Source organism: Microtus ochrogaster, unplaced genomic scaffold, assembly GCF_000317375.1.
Source record: "Microtus ochrogaster isolate Prairie Vole_2 unplaced genomic scaffold, MicOch1.0 UNK38, whole genome shotgun sequence".
Classification (NCBI taxonomy): Eukaryota; Metazoa; Chordata; class Mammalia; order Rodentia; family Cricetidae; genus Microtus; species Microtus ochrogaster.
Window position 1 is genome coordinate 2,956,730 of NW_004949136.1, and position 21,375 is coordinate 2,978,104.

The window sequence follows — 21,375 nt, forward strand, 5'->3', positions numbered from 1 at the left end:
AAAAAAAACAAAAAACAAAATAGGGTGTTACAGTGTTCTCTTGATAATTCTTCCTCTGCACGTTCCTTCTGGCCTCAGTCTGGGGTCGTAGTCTCCTCCCCATGAAATGGCACCGCAGTCCAACCACTGAAAGTGTTTGCATGACAGAATGGTCTTGTCTCCTGTGTTCTGCATGTTCTGTCTAGCTCTGTCTCCAGGAAACTCAAAGCTAGGGCCTGGAAGACCCAACAGTCCATATTGTCCAGCTGCTTGGACAAAGGCCAGGTGCAAAATGTACCAGAATCTGTCTATGCTCATGACCAGGAAAAGGCTGTGCCTTAGCCTAGCCATATTCTGTTAGTGATGTGCTCAGAATCACTGTTGGGTCTTTACAGCCCTAACTTCAGAGATGCCTGTGGCACCTGTTATGATGCTGTCTTCCCCAACCTGGTCTTCAGCTCCGTGCTGATGGGGTGAATTTGGGCTTTAACACTAGAGCAGAGCAGGCAGGGGGACCCAGGCTCCATCAGCGGATCTATGCCACTGCCCAGCGCATCCCGTGTAGACACTTGCCCCTGCACAGTCTTTTGTGAGAAACCGCCCACTCTGCCCAGTAGTGACCTGATAGGGCACTGCGAGGAAGGCCAGCACAGGGCACAGAAACCCCACAGGCCTTGGCCAACATAAACCCATGGTCTCCACCAGGGAGCAGCTTTTCTAATTTTTAAAATTATGTTTGTTTACATGGTTTTTGTGAGTAGGGGTGGGTTCAGGTGTGCACAGCCTGTCTGTGGAGGTCGAGGGAGTTGCTTTTCTCCTTTCATAGTGTGGGAGTCCAGGAGTGGACTGGACCCAAGGAGAGAGGATAAACTATATAGTGAGGCTATGTCTGTTAGTATATACACACATTTTCTTTTTTAAAAAATATTTATTTATTTATTATGTATACAATATTCTGTCTGTGTATATGCTTGAAGGCCAGAAGAGGACACCGGACCTCATTACAGATGGTTGTGAGCCACCATGTGGTTGCTGGGAATTGAACTCAGGACCTCTGGAAGAGCAGGCAATGCTCTTAACCTCTGAGCCATCTCTCCTATACACACATTTTCATTTCTTTAACACTACCTTAGAAAAAGTAAAATGGGTGTGGCAACATAGTCCCGTAATCCTAGTTACTGGGGAGATGGGCAGGAGGACCAGAGGATTACATGGTCAAAGACGCCTGGATCACAGGATGAGACCCAGTTGTGTTTTGTTCTGGTTTGTTATAAAAAGGCCAGTCTGGTGCTGCACACTTTTAATCCCAGCATTTGGAAGCCAGATGCAGGCCAGGTGATCTCAGAGTTTAGGAACAGCCTGGACTACAAGAGTGAGTTCCAGGACAGCCAGGGCTACAAAGAGAGACCCTGTCTCAATAAATGAATGAATGAATGAATGAATGAATGAATGAATGAATGAAAGAATATACATACATTCATATGTGTGTATGTATGTGTGTGCATATTTACATGTGTATGTATACACACGCACAAGTTGGGAGAGCAGCTCAGTGACAGAGTACTCCATAGCAAATGTAAGGCCCTAGGTTTAATTCTTAAAAACAAAGTAAAAGATTTTAAAGGCCATAATGTTTTTTTTTCTAGCATTTCTAATGGTTTGATTGTACACATCTGTCATCTCTTTTGAGTTCATGTTTGTATGTGATTAGAGGAGATAGTCCAGGGGCTGGAGAGATGGCTGAGGTTAAGAGCATTGGCTGCTTTTCAGAGGTCCTGAGTTCAGTTTCCAGAAACCACATGGTGGCGCACAGCCATCTGTAATGAGATCTGGTGCCCTCTTCTGGCCTGCAGGCATACATGCAGCAGAATACGATATACATAATAAATATATATAAACACATATATAGTAAATATATATTTAATAAATATATACAAGATAAATCTTTTTAAAAGGATGTTTTCAGTTTTTGGTCTTTTTGACTGGCTATCCACCTGTTTAACACTACTTGAAGGATCTTATGTGATATTTTGATTGTATTCTGACAAATAAAGCTTGTTTGGAGTCAGGGCAGGGCCAGCCACTAGTTGACCATAGAGGTTTTGAGGTTCCCCAACGCAACACATATGAGAAGGAGATTAGATGCAGGGACTTTTTTTGAAAACAGGGATATAGGATAAAAGGGTAGATTTTTGAATCTACTTTTTTTGTTTTTTGTTTTGTTTTTCGAGACAGGGTTTTGCTGTAGTTTTAGAGCCTGTCCTGGAACTCGCTCTTGTAGACCAGGCTGGCCTCAAACTCACAGAGATCCGCCTGCCTCTGCCTCCCAAGTGCTGGGATTAAAGACGTGCACCACCACTGTCCGGCAATTTTTGAACCTACTTTTAAACCAAAACAGTAACTACTAGCCTTAAATATTTTACATTGGTAGGTATGGATTTTTCTATATTGATACATTTTTTGGGTTATTCTTGTTATGCTGTGTATATTCCTACTTTTAGATATTTTTGTCTATTGGTACAAATTTAAGGTTATTTTGTAGAACATGATGTACATATGTTCCTGCTGTTGTTTACGGTATTGTACCTATGCAGCTCATTTAACAATACAATGTAATTTCTAGTTCTTGAGAGTTATTATTACAAACTTTTTAGGATAATAAATAAATGTAAGTTAGAAATTAGTCACCTATTACAATCAAACTTGTAGTCATGTTAGGTATGTTTTCAAGGTCAAACAAATATTTTAGACAGACAGGTGGTCTTCAAAAACTTCAGAGATCTATAGAATATGGCATTTAAGTTTGTTTTTTTGAGACAGGGTTTCTCTGTAGCTTTGGAGCCTGTCCTGGAACTAGCTCTTGTAGACCAGGCTGGCCTCGAACTCACAGATCTGCTTCCCTCTGCCCCCGAGTGCTGAGATTAAAGGCCTGCGCCACTGTTACAGGTTTCTTTTTTGTTTTGTTTTATGACCATGTTTTTCTGTGTAGCCTTTGCTGTCCAGCAACTCTCTCTGTAGAACAGTCTGGGCTCAAACTCAAAGTGAGAACTGTACAGAGAGAAACCCTGTGGTGGTGGGGGAGGCACTGATGGACTTTAGGGCCCCGCCCCATGACTCACTTCTTCAGAGGTCCTTCTCAAGATACAGTCACAGGGTAGTTAAGGCTTCGAGATAACTTCAAGCAAGGTGCTGGGCCTGGTGGTGCAGCTGTTATCCCAGCTACTTTGGAGGCTGAGGAAGGAGGATCACAAGTTCAAGGCCTGTGTGGGTAACAGAGAGACTGTGTCTCAAAGTAAAACAACTTGGGGTACCAGTTCAGTGGTAGAGCATTTGCCTAGCATGAGTGAGGTCTTGGGTTCAGTCTCCAGAACTGCTACAGAGGAACCCTGTCTCGGGTTGGGGGGGACCATAGTGATATATGAGGTCAGCCTACATGAGACTTATCTCAAAAGTACTCCCCCCCCCAAATGTTATCGGTGTATCCTAGTTAATATCAACCTGACACAGCCTTGTCTCAAATGATCATCAGTCATTGTGGGTGGGGCCATGCCCTGGGTGCTCCTAGGTGTTACATAAGGAAGCTGCTGAGCACTGGAGCAAGTCAGTGAGCACATTTTCTTCATGGTTTCTACAGGTTTTTACCATGACCTCCCTCAGTGATGGGCTGGGAACTGGGTATGGATATGCAAGCCCAATAAATCCACCCCAGAAAAGAAACAAGGCCCAGTTCTTTCAGTCACTTACCAAAACTAGTTTATTATGCTTTCTCGCCAGATTCTGCTCCACTCTTCTTTGTGTTTAGTTTGTGTCTGAGGCAGATAAAATGTAGCCCTGTCTGCACTGGGATCTTCACAAAACTCTGCTTTGTCTCTGCTGGTTTTCTTTGTTGTCTCTGTTTTGCAGCCCTTGGCTGGCCTAGAAGTCTCTCTGTAGATCAGGCTGACCTCAGACTCAGACATCCTCCTGCCTCCGCCTCCTGGCTTCATGGGCTCTCGTTCTCATGCCTAGCCTTCCCTGTTGCATTGTTTTAGAGACAGGAGTCTAACTATAGCCCAGGCTGGCCTGGACTCACAGAGATCTGATTGCCACTGCCTCCCAAGTGATGGGATTAAAGGCGTGCGCCGACACCAGCAGCAGGCTAGCTCCTTTGATTCTGTTTCCACTTTTATTAGTTCACCATCACTCATCCTCAGAAAATCCAGTTTGGTTCTAGGGGAGTAAATAAACTTCATGTTTGCCCAGTTTCACCATCTGGATGTTGCCTGCCCATGTGGCATCCCATGCTGGCTTTGACCCCAAGCAGGCTGGGAAAATGTGTCAAAACTCCAGGAGGAAAGGGACCTTTTTGCTTCCTCTGTCTTCCTGATTTTCCTGAGCCATGGCATCAGAACTGTGTACCTTCATGACATTTGGGATGTGAAGCTTCCTTTGAGGATTGTCACAGTTGAGTTCTGATGACTTTGATTGTTACTGGACTGACCCTAGACTTTTTAGGGGTGCAGCCCAGTGCATTCCTGCTTTTCTTCAGCTATTAGGGACTGAAACATGTTTCTATGCTGCTATCCACACCACAAGGGCTGCTATGTGGTGCTGTGTCCACCCTTCCAGGGACCCTTTTATCTAGCTTGTGATGGAAACCCTACAACTGTCTTGGTTATTTTGACCTCGCTCTCCGCTATCTTCAGATGGATTCAGAAACACCAGTGAGGGTTGAAGACACATGGTAGTCACAGAGCACTTAGCTGGAACGTGCGGCCCTGGATGCAGTCTCTCGCACTGAGGATAAATGCCAAGGGTTCTGAGTTCTTAACTCTAGGGCAAAGGTAGCATATTTTGAAGAACTTTGGAAAATGGAAACCTGGCAGTTTCTGTGCTGTTGCACGTGACTTTCCTTAGGGAGTCTGTTATCTGTTCATCCAGATAGAAAAGTGGTCCCAAGTCCAGCAGTGAATTTACTGAGGTTACTTACAGGAGCCTGGGTGACTCAGCTGTATCAGTAGAGTCTTTTCCCAGCAGTGTTTGCTGCTTATACCTTCAGGGAAGGGAGGGGCCTCAAGCCCACCCCCCCCTCCTCCACAGGGAATGTCCCGAGGGTCCCTGGGAGCCTTGGCAGGTAACCACAGTGGTTCAGATGACCACATCCTATCTTTCCTTGGATACTGCTCCCGTGCATTGACTTTCTTTATTTTATCAATTAAGGCGTCAGTGTTTTCTCCATCGACTGTGGAAATGGAACAAGAGAAGATGAGTGTGAGTAAGGAGTTGAGCCCTGACTCAGCCTCCTACCACTGCTCAGCTTGTCATGGGGATGAGACCTGGAGCTACAACCATCCTATCAGGGGCCGGGCCAAGTCTCGAAGCCTATCAGCCTCGCCTGCCCTGGGCAGCACCAAGGAGTTCAGGTAAGACCAGGAGTCCCCTCTCCTCTCTTGCTGTGATGGGACATGTTATATCCTGACAGGACACAGCCTGTGTCAGTGTGAATCAGCATTGCTTAATGTGAGTTTTGTCCATAGGGTGGGGCTGGGCACTGCCCAAGCAGTGTTGACCTTAGAGGGAGATTTATGCTGGGCACTTGTTACCAACTAATATGTGCCAAGTATAGGCTGCACTGTGTTTTCTTTTCTGCCTCAGCACAGAACCACCCATCCAGAGTCATGCTGACTTGAGGGTGAGCTGAGAGAAGTCCTGGTCATGCTCAGTAAAAGACTTAGGTGCTGCTGGAGCAGGGGCGCCGCTGCGACCAGGGCCCTCGGGTCTCATGGGCAGGTCGTGGGGCGCTGCCTTCCTCTGCTGTGGCATAAAGCCTCAAGGGAAGGAAGATCACCTGACAAACATGGGGTTCCACTGACATCAGGAGGTGTTCTCACTCATGGTGACAATAACCGTGTTATGGAGCTTGCCAGAGACCTGTGAGCTGTGCAGGCAGGCTTTCTAGTGAGGAGCCACTTTAACGTCATGGCGTCTTTTCTGTGAGAAAGATGATCTCTCAGAGCTCCTGCTCGGTAGCAGTGGAGGGACAAGGAGCTGCTTCAGCTTCTATATAGAAAGTTCTTTCTGGCCGGGCGATGGTGGCGCACGCCTTTAATCCCAGCACTCGGGAGGCAGAGGCAGGCGGATCTCTGTGAGTTCGAGACCAGCCTGGTCTACAGAGCGAGTTCCAGGACAGGCTCCAAAGCCACAGAGAAACCCTGTCTTGAAAAAAAAAACCCAAAAAAAAAAAAGAAAGTTCTTTTTGTGAGCGATGGCTCCAGCAGAGGCCAGGTGGCCAGCACCTTTGCTCTGGGTGCACAGCTGATCACGGTGCCCTGTGTTGCCTGTTCCTTCTCCACTGTGTTTGTACCCAGCCAGGTTTGGGCAGAATTGCCTTAGTTTCTGGTTTGTGTGGGTTTTGGCATAGCATTTTTTTATTCCAGGAATGTTGAGCCTGTGAAAGTGACCATAGGTCAGGGCAGCTTCTGTCGCTGATGGCTGATGCCCTCGGGCAGTGTGGGGATAAACAAATTTTCCCATGCAATCTGTCCTTCAAGGAGGATAGATGGACTGCTAGTGCTGACTCCTGTCTTTTGCAAGCCCTAAATTTCCTGCCTGGTAGCCTTTAAGTTCCTATAAAAGTTGATATCTGTGATATTCTGCATAACTTTTTAAAGGCTTATATAAATAACCCAGGCTTGGTGATTCACACTTGCAATCTTAGCACTTAAAAGGCTGAGGCAGGAAGATCATGAGTTTAAGGCCAGCCTGGGCTATAGAGGGAGGCCGTACTTGAAAAAAGGAGGATTAAAGGGGAAAGGCTTTATGTAAAACCCTAGCTCCTGTTTAGTCCAGAAAGGTCTTCAGCAACCAATCGACTCCTCTCCAGGAGTCAGCTGTCTAGTCTGGCCAGGCTCCATGACCCTGGACGTGGCCCATCCCCCAGAAACAGAGCAATCTTTTATCTGCGTCATCAGGACTGGAAGGTTTTGTGGATTTGGAGGCAGCTGAAGGGGAAAGCGAGTTTGGAGACGGCTCTTGTTACTCAGTGTTGTTCTCTTTGGGCTGTGAAGGGTTGGTGAGACCCCAAGAACTGAGTGCAGTGTCCCAAGAAGAGAAATCTCCATACTGTTTTGGTCTTTGTGCTGATCCCCCAGAAGCATAGGGAGCCCTGACTGCTGCTGTCCTTGGCCGTGGCAGACACAGTGAACCCATGTTTGCGTGCTTAACTGGCTGGGCCACTTTTCAGGAGGGAAGGCTGGTTGCTCAATTAGTATCTATGTTGTAGACACATGTGCTCTAGAGCAAATACTTCTGCTAGAATGTTCATCTAGATTATTGAGGGTGGCGCCTGGTTTTGACTCCCGATTATAGCCCACAGACCTGCTGAGAGGCTCATGCCAGTCCCTTACTAGACTTGTGCCTTCTTTGATTTGGGATCAGTGTCCACAGGAGCTTGTCCAGGTCAGCTTCCATGTCTCGTTACTGCCATGGGAACCTGAGCAGCAGCGAGCTCTGACATAGCATCCTGGACCAGGGTAGGATCTTCTGGGCCTGCCATGTGAATGCTGTGGCTGATGGAGCTAATGTCATTTGGGTTTCTTGGACTTTGACAGGGCCTGACACAGCCCATGTCTGTCTTGCTGCCTTCCCCTCCTACTTTGACATTAGCCCCCACTGTGCTCCACAGGAGGACCCGCTCTCTCCATGGGCCATGCCCAGTGACTACGTTTGGACCAAAGGCCTGCGTGCTACAGAACCCCCAGACCATCATGTAAGTTAACCAGACTTGGCAGGGGTGTGGGGGGGTCCTGGTGATTATCATGGGATTGCCCTGTGTGGGGTTCTGAGTTATTTAAAACAAAAGTCAAGCAGGTGTCTTTCAGAAACTTTCTGTATTCAGAGATGCCTAAGTGGAGAAGCTCAGCTGGTGATTTCTCTCCCATGGCTTCTGGAGGCAAAGGGCAACACACCTGTAACCTGGCACTCAGTTTGAGACAGAAGGATCTCCAGTTCCAAGCCAGCCTGAGCTGTTAGTAAGATGCCAGCCTGAATCACAGAGTCAGACCCCATCTGAAAAACAAGAACAAATAAACAAACCAGGGAGAAAGAGAAAAGTGTTGGGGAACTGAGGACTGTAACCATGGATGCCAGGTTCCTTCCTGTGCCTGTCCTGCACAGGTTGCATGGGATCAGTGTGAGATAGTTGTGAGAATCCGTTCTAACACAGGGGTTTCTCCTTTCATTGTTCCACAACTAGAAATGTAAATTTTCTTTCTTTTCGACCTGATTTTAGTTGCTGGAAAGTTGTCTCTCCTTGTTGGTGCATGTGTTTGAAGGGTGGGTTTGCCATGTTCCAGGTGGAACACAGGCCTTACTTGTGCCAGGCATGCACTCTGCCGCTGAGCTACGTCTCATCCAGTGCCCTTCACAGCTCTCACTGGGTCTGACCTCAGCAGTTATGTGTCTCATCATTGCTGTCAGCCCAAAGAGCGAGTGTGTTGTCACTGTATTCTGCACAGTGTCTAGTTGTGTTTTGTCACAAGGTACAGAAAAAAAGAAAAATCCCTGAAATGGGTTGATACTACTGCTTTGTATTTTAAAAATTTAGAATGTTAACCAGGTAGTGTTAGTGCATGCCTTTAATCCTAGCAGAGGCAGGCGAATCTCGAGTTTGACATCAGCCTGGTCTACCGAGCAAATTTCAGGACAGCCAGGGCTACCCAGAGAAACCTGTCTCAAAAAAATACGCAAGCTCCGGGCAGCAGTTGCTCACACCTTTAATCCCAGCACTTGGAGGCAGAGGCAGGCAGATCTCTGTGAGTTGAAGGCCAACCTGGTCTACAGAGTGAGTTCCAGGACAGCTAGCAACCAGGACTGTCCCACAGAGAAGCCTTGTCTCAAAAAACAAACAAAAAACAAGCAACAACAAATGATTAGAATGTCTGGGCCAGTGGTAGCTCTGTGAGTGAAGGTACCTGTTGTCAAGCCGGACAACGTGAGTTCAAGCTCCAAAATTCACATGGTAGAAAGAAAAAAGATTGTCTTCCTACTTCTGTACTCTTTGTGATACACACACACACACACACACACACACACACACACAATCAATCAATCGATCAATCAATCAGTAATCCTAGTACTCTGGAGACAGATGCAGGCAGATCTCTGTGACTTCAGGCCCAGCCTGATCTAGTGAGTGAGTTCCAGGACTATACAGAGAAACCCTGTCTCCAAAATAATAATAATAATAATAATAATAATAATAATAATAATAATAATAATAGGAAGAAGAATTAGAATTTTATTTCATTACTTTTATTTTTGTTTGGCCCTCACTGCTCCTCATTCAGAGACCTTTGTGATTTGTACATCTGGAATCTGTTCCTTCAAAGGATTGTGTGAAAGGGCCACATGTCTGGGTGGTGTGCTGGGACTTGTTGGGTAAACATTAGCCTGAGTGTGTGAAATGGAGACGCTGCATGTTTGTTCTTGTTCCATAGGCAGGTGTTGTAGATGGGGCTAGTGATGTACAATGGGGCTGGTTTCCCCTCAGAACACACATGCCTGTGCTGTGTTCTCAACCTTCCTCATGTTGTGGTGATCTCCAGTCATAAAATCATTGCTACTTCATAACTGTATTTTTGCTACTGTTATGAATCGTAATGTAAATAACTGATATGCAGAATATCTGACCCCCAAGAATATGCGACCCCCAAAGAGGTTCAGACCTTCAGGCTGAGAACCTCTGGTCTAAGCTTCCTTTCAGAGATGACAGCGCTGTTGCGTGTTCTGCCACCTCCAGGCCATCCAAGGAACTGCAGGGTTAGTGTAACAGTACTGATGCTGTTCTGGAGGGATGCTAGTATTAGTGCTTTTGAGACAAAAATTTCCAGTGCCCGTGTGTTCACAGAGCAGAATTACGAGTTATTGCTACTGCTAAATATATGTCACGGGAAGGAAGGGATGCTGACATGTTGTATACTCCCTATCCGTACATCCAGCAATTATAATCACACCAACACCACAGTCTCCTAATGTCTACTGTGACCTCACTGTCTATCCCACATGTGGCCACCCAAGCTCCCTACCACCTAGAGCTCTGGGCACGCTCCCTGCCCTCTGCCCCCTTGCTCCTGGCCCCTCGTGCCTGCCCACCACCTCCCAGTGTCCTCCTGATCTCTTGTGTTTGCCCAGTACCAGCTGCTTTCAGCTACTTCCTGCACAGCCTGACACTCGCCCCTTACTTAAGCCTTTCCAACAGCTAGTTTTTTGTATAATTTATATATATGCGCCTGAGTGTGTCTGCTTCACCTTATGTTATATATGTGTGTGTGTGTGCCTGTGTGTCTGCTTCATCCTATGTATGCAGCTTCCTGTGGAGGCCCGAAGAGAATTTTGGAACCCTTGAAACTAGAGTTACAGGCAGTTGTAATATATAATATATGTATTATATAATAGATGTTGGTTCTGGGAACCAAATACAAGTCCTCTGCAGGAGCAGTGTGTGCCATTCGCTGTCCTGAGACTTCCTTTAGAGATCAGTCTGGCCTCAAACTCAGTTTCAACTGTCTCTGCCTCCCAAGTGCTAGAATTCAAGGTGTATGCCAGCACAGCCGGGGAACATTAACTGCTGAGCTATCTCTCCAGCCCCTCACAGCCGGTTTTACTTAGATTGTCAGTTACGTAGACCAAGACACGGAGTGGCCTCCAAGCTATTCTTTGAGGTCAGGAAGTTCAAGTGTGGTGTCTAGAACAGGCACTCACCTGCCTACAGTCATTTGCTGGGCTCTGGGGTACATAGTTCTGTCACCTGTGTCTCTGTAACATTCCACTTGTAAATGTAGGGCAGTAGTACCTGTGTTGTAAGAATGAGGACTTCATATGTTTCCCAGATATTCCCAAGATAGCCTAGAGCTCATCCTGAGGACTTTTCAGAGGCCGTGTTTTCCTGTGGGTGGGTGAGACTCTCAGCCGCTGTTAGTTATGGCACAGTGGTCATGCATCCCTGGCTGCTGTTTCAGATCATCCAGAGCTGGTTCTGACAGGCCGTGGCCTGTCGGCTCCACATGGCACCTGAAGTTCAGGCTGCCTAGAATGGCCAGCATTCCCCTTCAGGTGACCCAATAGGAAGTTGAGGAACTGGTTTGTGGTCACAGGGAGGGCTTGGCATCTTGACTTGTATATACTAATGCTGGTGGTGCATGCTGAACCCTTCTGAGCTTTTGGGCTGAAAGTTGTGGTCTGAGCCTACCTGGGGCAGCCATGACACACACATGGGCAGGGCAGGGTGTAGGGTGGGGACTTGGAGCTCTGGTGGGGCGGAGGGTTGTGATCACTCAAATTCTATGGAGCCCAGAATTCAGGAAGTGGTTGCCTTTCACCTGTAGCCCTTTCACCTGCAGCCAGCCTGAGAACTCCTCCCTGTAGGCGGGCCCTGCCATTTCCAAGCTCCCAGTTCCCTAAGCAGTTAGGACGCTGTGGCCTGCCAGAGGCCTGCTAGGCAGGTGGTCCTGGTCCTCCCCTAAGAGCAGGGAGTTCAGGCTGGCCCTCTTTGCTCTTAAAGTTAACCTCCTGTTTTGTTCATTTTTAAAGTAGATGGTTAAGCAAAATGGTCATATATTCAGAAGGAAGTCTACATTTTATTTATTTGATTTTCTCAGTTTAGAGAACACTTCTGTAGGACCTGTGACAAGGCTTTTACATTTGGCTTTCAGTTTTGAAGATACAAAAATTAGACTTACAGTGTAACACACAAGTAGGAGCATGGTAGCCAGGCAGGGCTCTGTGTGTGTCTGCTTGTAGCACTGAAATGCTGGGGACATGCCTGCTGTCTCCTGGAAGGTGGAGACCGCCTCAGGAGTCGTGAGCGCTACAGGCAGGTGGTGAGTGAGAGGTGGCTATGAGCGGCCCCTCCCCTCCCAGAAATGCCAGAAACAGGTGAGTGCTGTGACCAGGGTTCCATGGTCATTTTCTGACCTGTCTTTAGTAGTTTGTGTTATAATTTCAAAAGTTGGTAGGGGGGTTTCCTAGACTGCCATATATGGAGCCTTTTTTAATTGGGAGAAATTGTGTTGGATAGGGAAAATGGTGTTTCAGAAGTAAGATTACCGGGCCAAGCATGGTACCAGGTTGTGCCTTTATTTCCAGCACTCGGGAGGCAAAGGCAGGTAGATCTCTATGATTTCAAGGCCAGCCTGATCTTATATAATGAGTTCCAAGCAAGTCAAGGCTACATAGTAAGAACTTGTCTCAATAGATAAATGAATAGAGAAATAAGTTAATAATTAAGAGCCAGCCAAGTTTATGGCATCGAGAGGTAGTAGGCCACAGGCCGTCCATGCACATAGAAGGAAACACACACGCTAAGGGTCCTGGGACTGGAAACCATCCACAGTAGACCCCAGGACAGAGGAGCTGGTGTTCTCACTGGACTGACAGCTTAGGCTTTTCCCTCTGCTCTTCTGTGCTGCCCCTGTTCCCACCGGGGAGTGTCAGAAGGAAATGAACACGGCATGTGTGATTTGGCCCATGATGGTGATTACAGGTACAGTTGGCCAGCAGGGTGCCCAAGGGGATTTAAGCAAAGCCATGTGGACAGTAGCTGGGCAAGGGGTCTTCAAGGATGGTTGCTCTGGCTCCAGGCTGCAGGATGGCTAGCGGCCAACCCTGGAGGTGTGATTCTGTGCACACAAGTTGGCAGTGCATTTTAACTAGTTCTTGGTGTACTTATTTTTATTTATTTCCTCAAGGAAAAGATGACTGCTGGTGTGAGCTCTCTTCTCTCTCTAAAGGCACATCCAGGACCCTGCAAGCCAGCGGTTGACATGGAACAAGTCTCCCAAGAGTGTGCTTGTCATCAAAAAGATCCGAGACGCCAGCCTACTGCAGCCCTTCAAAGAGCTCTGCATGTACCTCATGGAGGTAAGGCCAGCAGGTTAGGGCTGTGCTCGGGGTGAGTCGGGGAGGAGACTTGTCCAGGGTTGTCTCTTCCTTAGCTGTCTGAAGTATTCTTAAAAGTTCTTACTAGCCCACAGTGCTGGACGCTGGGAAACTCAGGGTGGAAGAGCTGCATCTCCTGAGAGCCTTGTAGTACCCCGTCAAGTGTTTATGAGGAACTTGCCCCAGGGCATTGCCCCAGTTCCTTTTTTTGTTTTTTGTTTGGGGTTGTTGTTTTCCAACACTGGAATTCTCTGTGTAGCCCTGTGTAGCCTTGACCTTACTACAACTCACTTTGTAAACCAGATTGGCCTTGAACTCACAGAGATGCCCCCCCCCACCTCTGTCTCACATGCTGGGATTAAAGGCCTGTGCACCACCACCCCTTGGCTACCCCACTTCTAAGATACTAGCAATGCTAGCTCTCCTGACCTCAACCCTCCTAAGTCATGCTGCAGCAGTTAACCCTCACCTGAGTCCCTTTCGTGTTGCCTGCAATACAGCTCCCAGTCTGGGTGAGTTTTAGCTTGTGATTCTGGAGAAGCAAAGTCCAGGGCCACATTGCCGGGCGATGGTGGCGCACGCCTTTAATCCCAGCACTCGGGAGGCAGAGGCAGGTGGATCTCTGTGAGTTTGAGACCAGCCTGGTCTACAGAGCTAGTGCCAGGACAGGCTCCAAAGCCCCAGAGAAACCCTGTCTCGAAAAACCAAAAAAAAAAAAAAAAAAAAAAAAAAAAAAAAAAAAAAACAAAGTCCAGGGCCACAGTTGATGCTCTCCATCTTCCTTGCAGAGCTCAAAGGGATAGGACAGCATATGGAAGGAGGTGGTGTGTTCCTGTTGTGTGTGTACACATCTTCTGCCCTTTCCCCTTCCTGTGAAACCATCAGAATGTCAGAATGTAGTGTGGTGTGGCTCTACCATGATGGGCTCACTCCTAATCACCCCAACACCTCAAAATCATGTTGCTTTTCAGTAGATGACTTGGGGGACACCCTCAACACATCCAAATCGTGGCATAGATGTCTGGTTCCTGAGCCACTAGGTTAGAAAGTACCTATTTGGGAAGAAGCTTCAATGATGTCATGAGTCAGAGTTTCTGGCTACATAGCAACGAAGTGAGCAGGCTGGAAATGACTTGCTAGCTAAGAAAACAGCTTTTTTCCCCCCGGAACCAATGTGGAAAAGCCAGCATGACCTGGGCTGGGCTACTGAGGGCTGTCTGGGGGCTCCCATGTATACTTTACTTCCAGGAGAACAACATGATTGTGTATGTGGAAAAGAAAGTGCTGGAAGACCCTGCTATAGTGAGTGATGAAAGCTTTGGACCAGTGAAGAAGAAGTTCTGCACTTTCCGTGAAGGTGTGCTCTCTCGACCTCTCTCAGTTGGCAGAAGCCATGAGCATTCTGCCTTTGTTGGCATCTGCATGCTTGGGCACTAGGGCTGTGTATGACAACAGTTCCCAAGATTTGTGTCTGCTCTCTAGATTATGACGACATTTCCAACCAGATAGACTTCATCATCTGCCTCGGAGGAGATGGTACCCTGCTCTATGCCTCCTCTCTTTTCCAGGTAAGGCTATGTTTCAGGGTACTGATGCATTGTTTGGGTACAATGTGAGGAGGTGTTTTCAGAATGTGAGTCCCCTTACTCTTTATCACACAGCTTCATACTAGAAGCCACAAGCTTCTTAGTGTTCTTACTTTAAGGCAGTGGTTCTCACCTGTGGCTCACAACCCCTTTGGGGTCAAACAACTCTTTCACAGGGGTTACCTATGACCATCAAAAAACACACAGATATTTACAGTAAGATTTATAACAGTAGCAAAATTACAGTTATGAAGTATCAACAAAAATAATTTTATGTTTGGGGTCACCACAATATAAGGAATTGTATTAAAGGGTTGCAGCATTAGGAAGGTTGAAAACCACTGCTCTAAGGAGGTAGAAGTTTTTTTTTCAGCCCAATTATTGGCAGTAAAGCAAGTTTGCAGGTAACTAGTCTCCTGGGGTGACTAGAGATGAATGGACATACTCTGACAGTGCTGGGCTGGCCAAGGAGGGGGAGAGCAGTAGTGTGGGGAAACTCCCTGAAGGGTGACCACGTGGCCACAGACCAGACCCTCTGGGAGAGACCTGGCACTGCGAAACTAGTCTGGAAGCCAAAGTCCCAGGCTGGTAAGGGCAGCAAGGAGACATTGGAACTTCTCTGGTCTCACCCTCAGCAAGGTAGGAGCTGGCCCATGGTGTGCTAGAAGAGTAGGCATTCGGTACCCTAGTGGGCTGCCAGGGCAGAGCCCATCTAGCTGTGTGGAGCTGGGGGTGGAAGTGGGGACTGGGGTTCTCCCAGCAAGTTGTCATCTGTGCTTTGCTGCAGAAGTTTCTGGCCACAGACTGCAGACAACTTGTACTTGAACGGGATTTTTGCTCAGCCCCGTTTGTATTCAGATGGGGCCTAAACAATCTCCATTTTTCTTCTTCCATCCGCCAGGTCTCTGCCAAGTCTGCCTACCTTTGTATTTCTGTAGCCACATCTTGTATCTGGTGCTGGCCACATCTTTCCTATGTGACCAGTGAGCTGGTCTGGGCTTGTTACTTTTGTTTCTTTTTGGCCCTTCCCACCTTGTTCTCACTTCTTGGGAAGATGGCACCATCCTGCCCTGTTCTGGCTCTTCTACCTCTTGCCTTGCTCATGCCTACCCATCCCCAGGGTCCACAGCTATCGGCAGTTTGGTGTTTCCTGGGTAGCCCAGCAATGCCACCTGGTCTCCTCACCCACAGGGCAGTGTGCCTCCTGTTATGGCCTTCCACCTTGGCTCCCTGGGCTTCCTGACCCCATTCAACTTTGAGAACTTCCAATCCCAAGTGAATCAGGTGATAGAGGGTAAGTTGGAATGTTCTGGATCTCTCAAAACAGCTCAGGGTTTACCTCCTCCTTGGTTATGTTTTTGTTGCTGCTGTTTTTATTTTTTAATTTTATGTGTATAAGTATTTTGCCTGCAAGTATGTCTATGTACCACATGTATGCCTTGTGCCCATGGAGGTGTGGGATCCTCTGGGACTGGAGTTACAGATGGTTGTGATCCACCATGTGAGAGCTGGGAATTGAAACTGGGTCTTCTTTAAAAGCAACCAGTGCTCTTAACCACTGAGCCACGTCTCCAGCCCCCTTGTTTTTTTTTTTGTTTGTTTGTTTGTTTTGTTTTTTTCATATTTGTTATTTAATGATATAGTTTCAAGATTTAGAGATTTCTAAATTTCAGATATTTCAAACACTCCTTACTAAAGTGGGAAATCTGGCAGCACATGGCTGCTCAGGGTGGCTTTGGTGGAATGCGCTGAGGTCACTGGCGTAGAACAGAAAGGTGAAGGGTCCCAGCCTCCCTGAGCTGGATCCCGCTGACCCCAGGGAATGCCGCGGTCATCCTGAGGAGCCGGCTGAAGGTCAGGGTGGTGAAAGAGCCCAGAGACAAGAAGAGAGCCATCCATAATGGCCTCAGTGAGAACGGCCTGGACCCAGAGGGCGGAAAGCAGGCCATGCAGTACCAGGTCTGTGGAGACGTCCCCAGCAAGGGATCAGGGTGGGGTGCACTCGGGCTGGGATCCCTGATACTAGGATAAGAAACTTCGGGTGCACCGTAAGTGCTTATGGTATTGCCATGGCCTTGCCGTCTCTTCCAGGTCTTGAATGAAGTGGTGATCGACAGAGGCCCCTCCTCATACCTGTCGAACGTAGATGTCTACCTGGACGGACACCTCATCACCACTGTGCAGGGCGATGGCGTGATCGTGTCCACCCCGACGGGCAGCACAGCATATGCAGCTGCAGCCGGGGCTTCCATGGTCCACCCCAATGTGCCGGCCATCATGGTTACGCCCATCTGCCCCCACTCGCTGTCATTCCGGCCCATCGTGGTCCCAGCAGGGGTTGAGCTGAAGGTCAGAGCAGTCTCCCTGTATCTCCTCTGGTCTATGAGTCTTGACCCTGAGCCAGCAAAAAGCAATTGTCACTCCCTCAGCACCTGCCACCTCCAAAAGACAATGCCACTCCCAGCAACTTCAGATGGGAGCCCTGCCTCTCAGCTAGCTTTGCATCTGTCTATGGTCTCTGGTGGCACAGAGAGCTGGCCAGCCCTCCATGCAGGGCTCTCAGTTGCAAGTAGTAGGGATGGGCCCCATTGGGAGTGAATGACGAAAGTGTCTCTGTAATGAAAGACTCCTCCCTGATTGGTGTCCTCCACAGAACCTTTGACCTGGTCTCTGGCTGACCTCTGAGTGTCCAGCCCAGCCTCATTTTTCTGTCACCTCATCACAGGCCACTCAGGCTAGTTTGTCACTAGCGTGAGTTCTAATGACCATGTCTAGGAGGTAGCTGCCAGTCTTAGAGCACCGACGTGAGGCTGAAGTTGTTCCACTCAGAAACTCCGGAGGACCCCGAGTGGGCTGGGACGCACCCTGCATGCCTAGAGCCCACTTTTGTTCCTGTTCCACCCCTTAGATTATGCTGTCACCAGAGGCCAGGAACACTGCATGGGTGTCGTTTGATGGACGGAAGAGGCAGGAAATACGCCATGGAGACAGGTGTGGGGCCGCAGTGCTGGGCATGGGCTGACCTTGTTTTCAGTCGTGTGGTATTGGTCCCTGTTACAAAGCATGGCCACGTGTAGGTGTAGTAGGCTTGTAGCAAGGCCATGCCCCTTGGTTCTTGTTATACACAGAGACTGGACTGGTCTGAGCCTAGATCTAGGGAGAGTCACCTCTGGCAAGGCTGTTGCACTGCCTGTGACCTGCAGCACCTGCAGATGAGAGGTCCATAGCCTCAGATAGCGGTGCACTGACTCAGGCTAGCCCCTCCTCTTCCTGGATGTGTGGGTGTGCTGCCAACAGCAGTCACAGGCTCTAGGACGGACCAGCAGAGCTGCTTATGTATTGGCCTGGTCATTCTAAAGTCCCCACCCTGCCTCACCTCAGGAGAAGTTGCCTGGACCCCTGGGAGCCAGAGACCTGGTGAAAACAGGGACAGTCTCTGTGATCCTCTCAGGATCCAGGGTGGCTACTTCATTTGGACAAAGTGAGACCCTGGGAGAGGGCCTTGACCTAGGGAGAGTACTTTGTTACTTGAAAAGGCACCCAGCTTACACAGACGTATTTCTCTTTCCTTCAAAGCATCAGCATCACCACCTCCTGCTACCCGCTGCCCTCTATCTGTGTGTGTGACCCTGTGAGTGACTGGTTTGAGAGCCTTGCCCAGTGTCTGCACTGGAATGTTCGGAAGAAGCAAGCTCACTTCCCGGAGGATGAGGACCAGGACGAGGAGGACAGCTAGGCCTCACTTGCCAGCCTCTGACCTGAGCCCTCAAGCCCTTGGGGGCCTTCCTTCTCTGGCTCTCCTGCTGGCCTTCTGGCCGACCTGGCCTTGACCAACCACATGGCTGTCCAGGATCTCTGTGTCCTGCCTGCCTTGCTGGGAGAGCTTGGGTCTGCCTTTTGAAGAAGAGATCAGCTTTTTAATGTTTTTAAACCTCTTTTTCATTTCTAAAGAAGCAAAATGAGAACTGGGCTGGGTGTCCTACATCTCTCCCATGGGCCCCCTGAGATCCCAGGTCAGGAATTCCCATAAATCAGTCTGTTGAAATTCTGAGGGGGTCAGAATGAATTGATCTTCCCTTTGATATTGAAATAAATGTCTCAGCCAGAAATCTTCCTTTAGCTGCAGTGCTTTTCCCCAGGGACTGCACCTTTCCCCTGCAACTCTCGGGGTCACCTGGCAGCTTTGCTATGGGTTGGCAAGGCATGTGATGGCTAGGTACCTCTTCAGTCTGGCCCAAGGCCTCCGACTCCTCCCAGAGCAGAGGCCACACTCTGCACAGCCATCCAGCAACGTCACATTCCTCATATCGCAGGGTAGCAGCTCCCGAGACATTTTAAATCCTGTGTACACTTTTTAGAGATTATTTTAAACTTTCTGAAGTGATTATGTACATATTTTCTTGTACACACTTTGTGAAGATTTAGAGGGGACTGCCTGTTGTCCAGTGTTTACATTGTGTCCGGGACAGGGCTCCGTGCTTCCACTCTTCCCTTACACAGTGGCCACAAGGGTTTTGAGACCAACTCACTATTGACATCAGGCTGTGTGCCTGCCCTCCTTCCACAAGAGTCTTAGGTTTGCATCTGAGCAGCAGCCACGTGTAGCCCTCTGTGTAGCACATGTATGTAACACAAGTAACACATGTGGACGCCACACAGACCCTAGAGCGTTTGTGGAGTCACTGGTCAGCCAAGGTGCTGCAGTTAGGTCATCTTCCCCTCTTCTGGTGGGAAGAGGAAGGGAGAACTGCCCATTCTTCGCCTGGCTTTCAGGCTTCTGTCCTGTGCTGCTCAGAAGGGTTCGCCAACTACTCTAGTGCTGACCACGCTGTTAAAGTCAGGACCTCCAGGCCCTTGTTGACCTCAGCACCTCTGGATCCCTGAGTGGTCTGGTATCCGTGCTGTTAAGTTGCGGTTGCTTGTCCCCAAGATCTGTGCTGTTCATCTGTTACAGTAAGCACAGCAGGCCTCTGTGTGGTCCAGAGGAGAGCAGGGTCTGCATGGGTCACGCATCTAAATAGCAAGTGTTGACAAGTCTAGAAGCAGCTGCTATCAGACTGATCTAGAACACATGGAGTTTTCACATAAATTCTTAATGTTTCATATTAATATCTTAAAATTTGTTAATTGTTAATGAAGGCCTTATTACTATTTTCAGATTCTTTCAATAAATAAACTTGTTTAAAAAAATAAGTAGGAGCTTTGTTTGTCTTTTTGTAGCCAATTCCTGTACTCAAGGGCATCCAGCATGGTCTCCAGAGGCCAATCTACCCACAAGAGAGACCCTGACTCTGGGTTGGCTAGGTGCCCGCTCTAAACCAATATAGCATGAGGAGCTGGGGGCACAGCCACCTCTGCAGAGAGGTGGTCGCGTGTAGTGCCCAAAGTTGGGATAGAAATGTGGACTACCAAGGCTAAGACTATGGCCATGCAGGCTCCCGGCTGTAGTGTTCCCAAGTTAGAGCACCGAGACCAAAGTGGATGTGAGTCTGAGTCCCAGTGTTGCAAGGGGGTGAAGGGAAACCACCTGTCCCTCACCCGCCAACCATCCAAATATCTAGTCTAGGTCGGGGGTAGCCAGGCAAATCTCTGCCAGCACTTAACGGCCTGTATACTGTGGGCACGGTCACACCAGTCCACTGCCTGTGTGTCAAGAGCTTGTTTGGTGCTAGAAAAGTAATGTGACCACTGGGGTAACCGCTTCTGTGCAGCCCTGACCCTGCCTAGGTCCCAGCACAGTTCTCAGGACAAACAGCTGAACAAAGGGTCTTTACCCTCTCACCTTGTAGGCCAGCTCAGGCTCCTGGTGGTCATTGTCTGTTCTGTTTAGGCCCACTTTGACAGGGTCAAGACTCATACCTTTTGCTTCCCTAATACTTACCTGGCAGGGGAGATACCATGATCACGAAGGTGGTTTTTTCCCTACCTCACCGCCCTAAGCACCGACCCTGAAGGTGTTAATCACAGATTTAGTCAGAAGGGCTCAGGAAGCCACTGACAGCAAGAATGGCTATTGTTTGCTAGAACATACCCAGTACCTGGGGTACCTTGTGAAGGGAAGGTTCCTGGTGCCAGCATTCCTGAAACTGCTCACTGTGTGATAACCCCACATTGCCCAGAGCCTGCATCCTTTCCATGGCTTACAGGATACTTTGAGGCTAGAAGTCAGACCCACCACTGCCCCAAGACTGAGCCAGAGGGGTGGCTCACTAGGAGTGCTAAGAGACCTGCTCCCAGGGTTATCCACACTCCTGGCGATGGCTGCTGACATTGGACCCTTAACTTTCTTGTAGCTTTGGAGCCTGTCCTGGAACTAGCTCTAGGAGACCAGGCTGGCCTTGAACTCACAGGCCTGCACCACTACCGCCTGGCCCTTCCCGTATGATTTTCTGACATTGCTTGGTCACATTACTAGGGTAGTGAGGAGCACTGGAGTGTTAGGCTGCGCTCAGTCCTGAGCCCAGATGAGAACAGACCCAAGCTGATTCCGTCACCCACTCTCCCTGAGGGCTTCCCGGGAACTGCCTGCTTCCTAATACTCCGAAGGTCAGCAGTCGGGCCTCCTAGAACAGTACCTGAGGCACCTCTGTGTAGCCAAGATACCAGAGGTGAAAACAAAATGATGATAGATAAGAACTGGTGATTGTGGGGAAACCAAGTAAGTCAGTGCCTGAGCTGGCTGGGAGAAGAGAGCTTACCTGCGTGCTAGAAGACCTGGGTTCCATCCCCAGAACCGCATAAACCAGAAATGGTATCCCAAACCTGTAATCCTAGCAAGAGGTTTGGGAAGGAAAAAATCAGTAATTCAAGGTCATTCTTAACTACAGGAGACCACCTACTGAAACAAGTATACACACAGATAAGCACTCTAATCTGAGCTATATTCTCAGCCTTG

At 48.5% G+C, this 21,375-nt stretch overlaps 1 protein-coding gene across 1 annotated transcript in view; it reads left to right on the plus strand.

Annotated features, from left to right (window-relative positions):
* Positions 1–19,673, plus strand: part of Nadk (NAD kinase) — a 24,875-nt gene extending 5,202 nt beyond the window's left edge. The window contains exons 2-11 of the mRNA XM_026790017.1: positions 5,179–5,381; positions 7,643–7,726; positions 12,747–12,876; positions 14,143–14,251; positions 14,377–14,462; positions 15,672–15,774; positions 16,300–16,439; positions 16,572–16,829; positions 17,389–17,471; positions 18,057–19,673. Coding sequence (XP_026645818.1) covers positions 5,209–5,381; positions 7,643–7,726; positions 12,747–12,876; positions 14,143–14,251; positions 14,377–14,462; positions 15,672–15,774; positions 16,300–16,439; positions 16,572–16,829; positions 17,389–17,471; positions 18,057–18,216 — 1,326 coding nt within the window. The 5' untranslated portion in view covers positions 5,179–5,208 and the 3' untranslated portion in view covers positions 18,217–19,673. The remainder of the gene's footprint in view (positions 1–5,178; positions 5,382–7,642; positions 7,727–12,746; positions 12,877–14,142; positions 14,252–14,376; positions 14,463–15,671; positions 15,775–16,299; positions 16,440–16,571; positions 16,830–17,388; positions 17,472–18,056) is intronic.
* Positions 19,674–21,375: the final 1,702 nt, after the last annotated feature.